Consider the following 13,103-nt stretch of genomic DNA (forward strand, 5'->3'; position numbering starts at 1 on the left):
AGATTGAGGGAGAAGCGATCAGACAAATAATGTAACTCAGTTTGTTGCTCTTTTATTGTCATACTGGCTAAAGCTCGTGAAGCTTTACAGTCTTCATCCCATGCTAGCTGTGAGGCTCTAGTCTGCCCATTGGTCTGTCGACAACTTTGGTCTAGATTTGAAATAGCTCAACAAACAAGTATTGGATGGATTGCCATGACTGTTGGCACAGATATTTATGGGTCCCAGAGGAGGAATAACAATTACTTCGATACATCACCACATGACCTGCGGGATTGGATTGCTAACTGGAAAATGGACAGGGAGTTTAGCTAACATGATGACAACACTAACAGCAGCTTTAAGATTGAAATCTCTTAGGAAATTTTGCTCTGGAAACACTATTATAGCCCCAGAAATGATGAGCAGCAAAAACTCCCAGACTTAACAAATGTCGAAGCCCGACAAGTCCAAATTATTCAGATGTCTCTTGTGATTTTACTTTTTCAGCATCTATCTTTTTCAGTGACGTCCGCAGACAATCAACCTGCCAGCGGCTAAATGAAAGTGGCGATTCATTCTGCCCGTCTGGTCCAGTGTACATACAAATCGTAAATCGGAGCTGATGAAACTCAAACACACTGTCATTATTAATAACGTATGCTTGAAATCATGTGATATCTCCATCTGTGTACAGTACAGGGATCAGAAAACAGACCCGGTTGTACTTTAACTTTATTTATGTTTTTTTTACTATACTCTCTGACTTTAAATGGTGAGGTTCAGAGGTTCAGGTGTGGTCTTTAGAAGAAAGCTATCCAGTTAATAGTGTACTAACTAGTTTTGTTGGTCTGTGCTGTTAGATGCGATAACCTGTGGGAGTATCTGTCTTATAGGGCCGGAAAGGGTGAGACACTCTGTTCTAAATCGAACATCCCGGGAGACTCCTGGTTGCTACACAGGTCTCAATCCCATTAGTATATCACAGCTTGAGTAAACTACTAATGTGTTTGCGTGTGTGTGTGTGTGTGTGGCCACTGAGCCTGAGAAAAGAACTCCAACAAAATGAAAATCCATCTAAACGTTGACTCCATCCCTGCTGTTCTGCGCTGTGCATCTCAAATTAGCAGATATTCTCCTCTTCAGCGCAGATAAATTGTTTGCTGTTAATTCAACCGAATCCTTCACAGCAGACTGATTACAGAACAACAGATGCTGTGGCCATAAGAGGAAGAACAATCAAGTGAAGACTCCCAAATCCCTTAAGACTTTACAAGTTCGGAAAGTTGCCATAGACATTAAAGCTGTGAATATCACTTTGAAAGGTAGCGCTCTAAAAAGAAGTTTAAGTTGTTTGAATTAAGAGTATTTGCAGTTCTCCCTGTGATTCTGAAAACAGGCTCTGTGGGGTTGTATGTTTGAGTCATTCATCCTTTGAACATTCACAGCACGTAACATCTAAGATATTATACGATGTGAATATCTTACATTCATCCTTTTCTATACCTGTTCATCCCGTTCAGGCTGTCAGTGGACCGGAGTCAAGCATGCTACACTTTCAGCAAGTCACGCTGCATTCAGGGCCAAACCTCCTGACTTCAAAACAGTTTCTCAAGACAAGATAGTGGAGGGTAATTCTGATTCCCCCCTTGAGAACTCACCTTGACCCTTCTCATTTTGAGACCCTTAAGCGGTTGAAACAGTCTCTCAGATCCAGTTATGAATTCTGCACACGATTGTGCGCAGTGCCGTTCGTCAATACCTTGAAAACTATTTCATACAGATGAGGGATAGTCACAGACATCCACAATGGGCACTGATTCCACTGATTTTGTTCCACCAAAGGGGAAGGAAACTTTTTTTTTTTTTTTCTATATCCACCGGGGAATTTGTGGAATAGATTGCTAAGATATCTCGAAATCTTCAGAAGCTTGGGATGTTTCAGGTTGCTTCTTAAGAATCGGCTGCAAGGTTCAGTCACAGGAGGATACTATGCCTGGTATTAAGGTGTTTTTCTTCATTTTACTTTCTAGGTTTTATATTGATGTAGCCTAATTATTTTGATTATGTACAGACCCAGACATGTATGTAATCCTTGTAGCAGCTCTAAGTCTTAGATGTGGAAATCCTTCTCATCTTTCTCTTCCGTCCCACACCAAGTGAACTCAGAGTGAACCTGACTTGATCATTTTCTAAGAAAATATTGCTAAAATTTCAGTGGTGAGTCGACCTTTACAAATGCAGGGATTTGCTGCATTTTTGTCTTAACGTGCAGGTTTAATGATAGTGAAAATAACAAATATAATGAATGTAATAATGTTTTGAGCATCTATCTGTGCTCAGGTATGGGGGACAGTGTGGGTGTTTGTTTATCTTGGTTTGAGAAGCAGGGGGATAGAAGAGAGAACAGGATGTGTCCTTGCAAGTTCTCCAAATAATCAAAGAAACTCGGGTCTTCCATAGCCGCGTTTGTCGCTCATCCGGTGCCTTTAATGAACAGCTCATTAGACGAAAACCTCATTAGCTATCTGACGACAGGGAGCAAATGATCCAGAGATGAGGAGAGGAATTTTTTTTTGTGTGTGTGTGTGTGTTGCTCTCATTGAAGGTAGAAAGACGGGGGGAACGTTTAAGGATGCGCCTACGGTCTCGGCTGCATGATCGGAGTAAACATCATCATCTTCATAACAGCTTCCCTACAAACATAATCCTCCACGGAAAAATGCTCCTAACCTAAATAACACCCCCCAAAAAAGGAGATGTAGTAATGTATTTTTTTTTTTTAAGCTGTCCCATTTTCGTGTACGTGCAAACCAAGAACATTTTCTTATCTGCATTATAAGTGGACGCTTCGCTGACAGTGCTGCAGCTTAATAACCTTGTAACTTCTCTCTCCCCTTTGCAGATCTGTGACAAGGAGTGGCACTACTATGTGATTAATGTGGAGTTTCCTGCAGTGACACTATTCGTGGATGGTGTGACCTATGAACCCTACCTGGTGACGGATGACTGGCCGATCCACTCCTCAAAGATTGATACACAGCTCACTGTGGGCGCCTGCTGGCAAGGTCAGTGTGTGTGTGTGTGTGTGTGTGTGTGTGTGTGTCTTAAAATATACAGCAGCGTCAGAGTAATGCAGAAATGTTTCCACGCCATTAAAGAAGCTGAAATCAAGCAGGAAACGGGACGCAACAGCTATTACATTGTGTTGCTGGGATTGTTTACAGCTATAGTATAATCTGACAGTTGTTTTATATGCAGCAGCCTTTTTTCTTCTATGTGAGGTTATAGTTTTTATGTGCTCCGCATAAAATGAAGAAATCAGTTATTTATAGGCCTGCTTCTACAAAAGGAGCTGTATCACTACAGGGGAAACATCATCTTCATTTTCCTCTGTTACATAATTGGTTTAAGACTGGTTATAGTTACAAGCAATAAACAAAGAAAGTGAAAAGAAATTAAAAATCACCAAGCGAGGGAATACTTCCCAGAAGAATGTTCCAGAATCTGCGCCAAGGACCATTGATTTCATTTTTCATGGTAAACGCACAAAGCAACTTAATAGATCCACTGTTTCACTGGAAATACTCAAAAGTTTACCAAGTATAGACTTGTTTTTAGATCATTTTCTCTTGTTTCATAGCGACATTTGTTTTGTAGCACTTCATTTCACAGGTCCACACATTTCATGGTAAGTAACCCCAAATTACCACAATAATTACCTCAAAATGTAATGAAAATAACGCCAATATTATTAAGTAATAATGTCTTGCTGTTTTCCAACAAGCAGTTAATAAATAGCTGCTGGTTTCTTTAATACAGTTCCAGAAAACATCCAAGTGTTGTCTTCAACTTTCCCCTCAGCAGGCCGCTAGATTGAAGTGACTTTTCCTGAACTTCCCCAACTGGATTCTTGATCATAAAGGTGTAGTTGTCAATTACTGGCAGTTTATGGTGGCTAACTATAAAAACTATATAAATGAAATGATAGAATAATGATAGAAATTAGTGAAAGTGATTAGAAATGTACTTCGGTGCAATGACCTGCAGAAGTTTGATAGAAACTAGTTAGAAAGTAAAATGTCATGATCAGAAACCAGTTAGAAGTTTTATGGAAATGTAGCTGCTTGTTCGTGTTGCACTGTGTCACTTTTTACCCCCCCAAAATTAACTGCTCATTGGAAAATAGCAGAGTATTATTATTAAACCTTGTTGGGGTGATTTTGAATTCTTTTCAAGGTAATATTTTGTATTATATTTTGGTCATTTGGAGGTAATTTGAAATAAATTTTGAATATGCTGTGTGGTAATTGCCACCCACTTACCGTGAAATTTGCAGACCTGTAAACTGAAGTGTTTCTGATTTTTATCGTTACTCGTTATAAACGAGAAACACCTTGAAGTCATCAAACACATTGTTGAAGAGTTATTTTATCCAGTGTTTGCAGCAAGTTTTTTTTTTCTTTTGAAACGGCGCTGTTGTATTGAATGATACCAAACAATAACGCCACAACAAAGAAGGGAAGAAAATACAGCATTTTTCATGTAGACCCGTCAGACTGCCTTGATCAGAAAGAAAAACAGGACTGCGAACAAATCGGAAAATTCACAAGAGGTTTAGTAAATTGTAGTGTCAAGACATACAATGTATTTCTTTGTTATTATGCAAAGAGGAAAAAAAAAACCTGTAAAACGATGGCCACATATGGAGACACAGAGAAACTGCATCAACAACAGCAGCCCGAAGATCCTGAAAATGACATTTGACGCACACAGAGCGAGCGAGCGAGCGAGCGAGCGCAGGAGTCTTACTGTTAAGACAAATAAAGAGATTAAGATTTATGCCCCGAGGCTGCGAGCATTTCTTCTTTGAAATGGAGAGGCAGTAGCCCAGTGGGTATCAAACGGGAAATTCTGCTTGTCAGTTCCAGCGGCAAGGAACGAGCGCGGGTAGTGATCACATCGGCATGAATAAGAGCTACCCTGCTGCCGTGTTTATGACTTGAATAATTGTACAAAGTGCTTTACAGGAGGGCAGAATGAGCCGGTCGTGATCCGTTCTGCAGCTCGCCTAAATCACGCTCGTAACACTCGCCAGCATCATTCAAAGCTCCAATCCTGATGGCTTTGGTTGCCGTTTAAATTTCTTTTCATCCCGTGCCTGATTGCAATTTTCTTTTTGTCGTCATCATTTTCCTCCTCGCTTCATACGGCCCTCTCTTTCTGCCTCTTTCCATGAATCTCTGATTGTGAGAGAAAGCCCTGAAGGAAGGATTAGCTAGAGTGAATGGAGGACAACTTTGCCAGCTATTACATCCCAATGAAGCCGCTTTAAGCTTCACTAAGCCGCAACTGATAACTTTGCAGGCCATTAGCGAGCAAGATTGCCTTTCAGCCTCTCATTTCTCCATCCCCTTTTCCCCACAATCAACAACATAATGATGAGACATGTGGAATGAAAGACATTCAGACTGTACTTTCCTGCCCTGAAAGCAAAAAGGAAGATGCGTGTTGTCGCCACACAAGGTTAACAAGAGAATGGTTTGGTGTTTGGTTGTTGGGGGTGTTTTTCTAAGCAGTTTTCTGTAGCAATAAGCTGTTTTTGGAGTTTGGATGGGCAATGTGTGTTCGCCATCTCACTGAATGTGCAACAGGAAAGTGGGTGTTCGATTTCTAAGCAACCTCCGCAGCACAGTACACAAATACTTTGTGTAGGCATCAATAACCGAGGGTAATTTAGTTTGAAATAGAAAGGCGTCGATCAACATATGCCATCCGTAAGTTTCTAAATAATTAGCTGCTGAAGTAGAGACGGTTTGCTACTTGTTAGCATTCCTTCAGCACGCAGTGAAATAAGAAGATTTAACATCCCAGTGCACCGCTACCAGCATAAACAGCAACTGCTTTCAAATTAAAAGTAATCCGCCAGACCTTTTCTCATTTTGACTTGTCAAAGCAGGAGAACCACAGGTGTGACTAATAATATTAATTACGACCGTGCTGCATTGAGGTTGTCCCAGTAATGCCATTAAGCAAAGCAGGTGGAAGAGCGAAGGAAGTGGAGCGAAAGGCGACAGTCGTCAACGTCAGTGGTTACACCTGTGCATGACGAGTCGCCGCCTTCAGAGGGACGTTTTTTGTGGAGAATCTCAAGTCTATAGAATAAAAGTTGAGCCTCCTATGAATCAAGAGAAATCATCTGTTCAGTGGTCAACCAAAGAATGAAGTATAAACAGAACATTTTAAACCAAGACAGGTTTGATTTACGTACTTGTGTCGTGGTTTTGGTTTTCAGGTTATGTATTCCTTTTACAGAATTCATCCTCATGTGTCTTGTTGTCACATTCCACTTCCTGGCTTTGTCTCCTTCCCGTCCTTTTTCTGTGCACACCTGTGTTTAGTTCGTTAATCATTCCTTGCATATTTAAGCCTGTGTCGTTCCCTCACTTTGTTGGTTCGTCTGTTTCCCCACATCAGTCCGGTTTTCATCATGTTTCCGTTGCCCGTGTTCCTGATTTTTTTTCCCCCCATGGCTTTATGTTTTTTTCTGTTTTCTGTCCAACTCTTTAGACTTCTCGGCTTCTTCTTCTTACCTTTTTGTCGCCTGCCTTTTTTGTTGTTTGCCATTTTGAATTTTGGATTTTTGGACTTTGGTTACCAGCTTTAAAGCTCACTCTTTGTTCCTTTTCCTGCCTGCCTCTGTGAGTGTGTGTCTTGGATTTAGGTCCATTTTTTGCATTAATGTGATAAATTAAACTACATTGGGAACTTTTCCAAATGGCATCAAATCAAAGTATAATTAAAAGGGGCACGTTTTATATAAAAAAGGTTGCTGTTCAGTGTTGATTAGCAGGGATTACTTACTAGCATATGTTGTGTATGTGAATCCAAGTGAGGTGTCCTCTCTTCCTCATTCAGTCGATTCAGTATGATATGCACGTCTAGATGCATTCAATCAGTTGGCTGTTAGTGAAGAAACTGGATCAAAATGACAACCTTTAAAAAATGCACTTGCCAGAGAGACAAAGAAGTGCACAATAATACGTGATGCTTCTATATTTGGAGAGAAATGGAGGTAATTGACACCTATTTGGAGTTCTCCTCACTCTGCACTTACTTACACCTTATGTCACCTTAAAAACAGTGTTTACCATGTCTGTCTCTGATGCATGAGCAGGTCTAAAGAATAAGACCAATCAGTTCTGAGATGAGGTTAATATTCCTAGTTTTGCAGTTTGTGGATGTTCCACTAAAGAGTCACAGGAAGAGCGACAAACACAGATTGTTATTCTTGTTATTTTTGATAAAACCAAAGAGCTTTCAAATCACATTTTATTCACCTTTTTTATGTTTGCAAATTTGACAGTAGACATCAGGTAAGGAAGCCACGGCCTCAACACAGACAGAACTTCAGTATTCCAACAATGAAGTATTTAGTTTTGTTTGGTAGAAGCACATGTCATAGAACAGATTCTTACGAAGAGTGAAGGTAAAGAGTTGCTCTTGAAGGTTGCTATGGGATGTACTGTTATATTAAAGCAACACAATATTTGCGTAAAAATACAGTACATGGGGACAGCATTGTCCTCCTAACAGAAACAGCTGTTGGAAGCTGGTTGCAACAGCTAGAAAACAGGAAAACTTCCAGTGACTGATAGTAAAAGAACATTATTGCACAGAAAATCATGCCGACGGTCTGAAACAAATCCTGTTTTGAAACCTGGCTGAGATGTTAGTGGATGCAAGTAGTATTTAACAGATCTGGCAACCCTTCTTTGTCTGTATCACAGCATTAAGAGGACAAACGTTGCACCTCATTGACTTTTATTTTCAGTTACAAATGAAGTCTATATTTATGCAGCTGCACAAACGGATGACCACAGAAACTAATGAGAAAGAAATTGTTTTTGTGGGTGTATTTTTGTTTGTTTCTTTCTTGTGTTGTCAGGGGTGTGAGGAAGTGGACACACTGTTCATGTTGATGTTCTGTTTCTAAATTTAACTGAAAATCTCAGCTAAGAATTTGTATTTTTTTTAAAAACATTTTTTAAGGAAAGACAGAACTCATCAAACTTCACCGACGTGCAGACTGGAGCGCCAGTGGCTCCTCAGTCCGACTGAGCTCACCTCGAGGTTGGCAGAGGCCAGAATTACACCGTTTCCTGAAACAGGCTGCCTGCACTCGTATCGGTACATGAGATTTCTGAATACGGCAGAGCGAGTAGGCACACCAGCATTTTAAAAACATTTGGATAGCACTGCACCATCTGCGAGGCAGTCTCATTCCAGTGTTATAGGCCACATTAGGTCCCTGCGTGTTGCCTTTCTGCAGGAATGCTGCAAGTGGGCAGTACATAGCCGGGTACAAAACTCTCTAAATAAAGCTATCCTCACATACGCCAAACACATTCTGAATTTACGAGCAAGCGCATTAGCTCAACACATACAACTTCAGACAATTCAGTCACAGTTTTGTTTCTTTGTGTGTCCTTTGATATTCTCTATAATCTACTATAGCACGAATACTTTGAGGTGTAAACTTTTGCATTCTTGAGGTTGACAATATTCATTTTTTTGCGGTACAGTTACATTTATTTGCATTTGGACAAATACGGACCGTTTTTTTCTAACTTTCCACTGGCAGTCTGCGTGTTGCTGATTCCCAGTGTTACTGTGAGAACTTCCATGTTGTGTTGTGTCCCTGCCTGCATTTATGTAACGACAAGAGAAACCGCAAGTAAAACAAGCAAAAGGACTCATTAGCACGACTCAAAGAAAAGAGCTTGATTTAAAAAGCAAAATTCCCTTGCCAAAAATGTTCAGTACACAGGTGTACAAGTGTAGTTAGAGGAAGATACAGACAGATCTGGCAGCAAGAAGACTAAGACAAGGTGAGGTGAACCAGATAAGAGATAAAATAAAATTTTAAAAGAGTCGGCGCATCAAACACTCAGTGAATTGCTGGAAAGCTCAACACAGGCGACAAAGACAAACTGCCACTGAGGAGGAGGAGGAACACACAGAACTAATGCTGCCTTTCCAGATAACGTGGAACTTTTTGGAACATTTACAACCCTGCTACTAGAAAAAGTACAATGGAGCGTCACTCAAAGTTAGAAGTCCTGCTAGTAAACTTGGGGCAAATCCATCTACCCTGAGCTCACGACGCGGCGGTTCTCTGACATCACACAATAATGGAAGCACCCATGTGGAGGAGGCGCACTTATCGACCTTAAGACCTCAGAAATGGGGAGGATTTTGAAACCCAGGCGTGGATTTGAGCTCCAGAGACTTTGTTTCCTGATTTGTTGTGACTTTTAAAGAATGATAATGAAAAAAATGATAAGTATACTGAAACTTTTCTCCAGAAAGACATCGATCAGTTTTCATTCATTCATTCGTATTTTGTCCTAACCCCTAAAAGAGCACGTGCATGCCGCTGCCTCATGTTTGTCAGCCATTGACGTCAGTGCGACCCCGGTGATCGACAGAAATGTAGACACGGAAGATTTCAGAAAAAGGATGGCCCTCTCTTTCCAGGATGTCTGAAATTAGCTTATTTTTTAGTCTCCCTTTCTTTATCCATCTGTCACTCACTGAGGAGGACGATGCACGACGTTACAAAAGACTGCACACTGTTCAGTGCCAGAAATAAGATACGATAATTAAAAGGGGCAATGGTGGGAGAAATACAGAAGTACTGTGTCGCCAGGAGGAATTCTTGAGAGAGCATTAAAAAAAAACTTGAGTCTCCAGGGAAAATCGGCAGGGTTTGCAAGTCTGGGAGGGGGTCGGATGTGTTTGTAGACGCAGTATTTGTATAACAGTAGTGAATGTAATGTTGTTAGATAAAATGTTTAATGGTGTCGGTTACCTCATGTGTCATTTACCACCTTCATCAAGATCATTTCTTTACAGACAGTTTATGGATAACGTTTGGTGTAAGGTAGTTTGAACACTTGGAATGTCGGAAACGTCAACGAAGAGATTACAGCCTCTGACATTGATGTAATGTGTGTCGGGAGAAAAGAATAATGAGGGACAGGTGAAACAAATCAAGGCAGGACTGACGATCACGCAGGCAAGAAACACAAAGACAGGAAGTGAAGAGGTGAGTCCATCGAAACTGAATGAAATAAAAACCCAAAGAGAAGGCCTGGCTGTGAGACATTGTTCTGAAACTTTCCTCAGACAGTTGGATTGTTTGAACAGATTCCCCCGCCCATTAGTTGCGGTGTTGTTTTTATCCGGTTATTATAAATTGAATACTGCTGGTGCTAATGGTCCTCGGAGAACATGGACCGCATCCTAAGATTGTGCAGTCGATCATCAGCATCATCAGCGTCCACCGTCTGCACCTCAGAGTCCCAGGAGATAAACACAAGACAGACGAGGCTGGTGTTATGATTAACACAGACGGAGGGTGTAAGACAACACAAACACCAACAGCAACACTAAAGTCACTGAATAATTAACATTAATATTGTGGTGTAGACAGCCTTTGTTCAGCGCACTGTGAGTCTCACGCTGAAGGCAGATGTTTGGTGTCTCTGTGACACGATCTTCTCTCTCGGCTCTACATGTATGCACTCCTGTGTGACTCACAGTGACAGAGCTGAGACAGGAGATGCCTCCAGCCTCACGCTGGCTGGCTGGTAGTTGCCGTTCAGAAGAATATCTGCCGTTACCGTCCAACGTTCCCCCCGAGCCTCACTGTACAGAACAGTTCAGTACGAGAGAACATCCAGGCTGGGGGAACTGTAAGTGGGTTAGTAACCTCAAACAGCAAAATTATTTATTCAGCATTCAGGCACTTTGAAGAGCACGGCACGGATTTTGTTTTGCTGCAGCAGGTTTGAAATACGGCAAGTTCAAGAGTATAAACAATGACGGCGTTTCACAAGGGGAACTGGGACAAACATTCAATCAAATGAACCCTTTTAAACCTTTGGATTGGATGGATATCCAAATAAAAGTCCATTGCTAGCGTCTTTAAATATGTTTTCAAAGAAGGAGTCTTTTCTCAGCCACTAGACGGTCACAGATAGGGCTGAAACCTGCAGCTGCTATGTGCAGAAATGAGGATTCAGGAAGCACCAAGGGTGATTGGTGGAGGTATGCACTCTACTGAGTGCCGTTTTAGTTCAAATCTGTTATTGATTTAATAATTGATCAAATTAATTTCTGTTTGTTTAATATATTTGTCCGTTTATTTGATATTTTTCTTGATGTAATTTCTATAAACCAAAATCAATAAGACGCTTTATATAATTTACAAAATTTAAATTTTAAGTGGCCAGACAAGCACAATACAGTTTATTATGTAGACTTAAATCTTACCCAGAGAAGATGTAAATGTGTAATTTCACTGAAGCCTCTGTGACATATATGTCGACTGATACGGTGTAGAGTTTAAATATAGTCTGACACACTTTAAATTCTGGTGTCATTTTCATTGAGCAGACTTGAACTTCACCGATAGCGAGAGCTGGAAGTAATTTCTGTTAAGTGGAATAGACCCAAACACATCATCAGACGTGGTGAATTTGCACCACGGGGCAGAGCTGGCCAGGTTCTGGTGCCGTGTATATATATATATATAAAAAGTGCTGCACATAATGTCAGGGCTCGAGTGAATTTGTGACGGAGCTGACCCCACAGACTGCAGCGCTGCGATACCTCGAACACTCGGACTGTGCCAGTGTGCTGGCTTGCAATGAAGGGTCCATTTATTTTGCATGACAGGATGTTTTTTTCCCCGCTATCCTTCGCTCTCCGTAGCAGCTGCACTGCATTTCAGGTCAAACACGAATTATGACATCAGTCAGACTCGGACGTCAAACCTGACAGGAAATGTCAAAATATCTACAGTTGTGCCAAGTGTTGAAAGTGTATCATGAGTATTTCAGACCAGCAGGTAATTCCACCTATTCTAAGGTTTGTCTTTTTTAGTTGTTGCCACCTGCTACCACAACATAGTTAGCGAGGGTGCTACAGAAAGCACAATGCAGACATGTGATAATGAGCAGGTTGTGAAATGTAATCACTGTTTTTCAGTAACAGATACGTCAGTGTGATTCAATTACATCTGTCTGAACTAGTGTCAGACTTGTTTTCGCATGTTTCTTTCTTACCTCGGTTGTGAACTTGGGGGGGAAAAATAACTTCTAAATTCTTCATAGCTTGTTATCCACTGGGTCTCGTAAGCTCTTTCTGAAGCAGATTCACAGATGTTATTTTCGGAGAAACTTTGTGTGCTTTTCCCCTGGAAACATGCATAATACATGTTGTTGTCTCTTTTACCAGGCAGTGGCTCTGTAAAAACAGGCTTGGACCCAGAAGCACAACTCTGAGACCAGGCCGGTAAAATAAAACGTTCAAGTTTATTTGAGGTCGAATTCAGGGCGATAGCCAGAAACCAGGCAGGCAGTGCAGGTGAGACACAAAAGATCAGGCTGGGAGTCTAAACACACGATGAAAACGGCTGGAGTGCCAAGGCGGAAGGACAATAGATGATCTAGTGAGAAATGAATGGAAGTGGGCTGGTATATAAAGCGATGGGCTGATGGGGAAGTGCGGCTGGACAGGGGAGGTCAGGTGATGGCAGGACTTAAGATGATAGAAGATGGCAGGGGAAAAAAGCAGACAAGGAAAATGTGAGACTAGGAATTGGCTGACATTGTGACACTGGCCCTTCTTTTTGCCCCACATCTCACTTCTCTTTCCTTCCCTGTGGTTCCCTTGTCTTCTGTCCTCTCCAATCAGGTGGTGAGGTCGCAACCCCGAGGTTTACCCAGTACTTCCATGGCAGCCTCTCAGGTCTGACAATCCGACCAGGACGCATTGAAACCCAGAAGGTTATCTCCTGCTTGCAGGCCTGCAAGGAAGGCCTTGATATTAACTCCCTTGAAAGCCTCGCTAAGGACATCAAGGTATGGAAAAAATGGAGGCAAACACACACACACATACATTTTCAGGTGTAATAGGGAGGTGTAATATTCCTCCTTTTTCCAAAAGCCGCCACTGGGGTGGGCATAAACATGTGACGTGACGTGAAGCACAAAGTTGGGGCTAGAACAGTAACAACAAATTTGTCTTCAAAATAAGAGCTTTACATTGCACCC

General features: G+C 41.4%; 1 protein-coding gene across 1 annotated transcript in view; it reads left to right on the top strand.

Annotated features, from left to right (window-relative positions):
• clstn2 (calsyntenin 2) overlaps positions 1-13,103 on the top strand; it is a 149,545-nt gene that overhangs the window by 125,758 nt on the left and 10,684 nt on the right. Inside the window, exons 10-11 of the mRNA XM_037083713.1 lie at positions 2,885-3,047; positions 12,745-12,911. Of these exons, the coding sequence (XP_036939608.1) occupies positions 2,885-3,047; positions 12,745-12,911 (330 nt within the window). The remainder of the gene's footprint in view (positions 1-2,884; positions 3,048-12,744; positions 12,912-13,103) is intronic.

The sequence above is a fragment of the Acanthopagrus latus genome, chromosome 21, assembly GCF_904848185.1.
Source record: "Acanthopagrus latus isolate v.2019 chromosome 21, fAcaLat1.1, whole genome shotgun sequence".
Lineage (NCBI taxonomy): Eukaryota > Metazoa > Chordata > Actinopteri > Spariformes > Sparidae > Acanthopagrus > Acanthopagrus latus.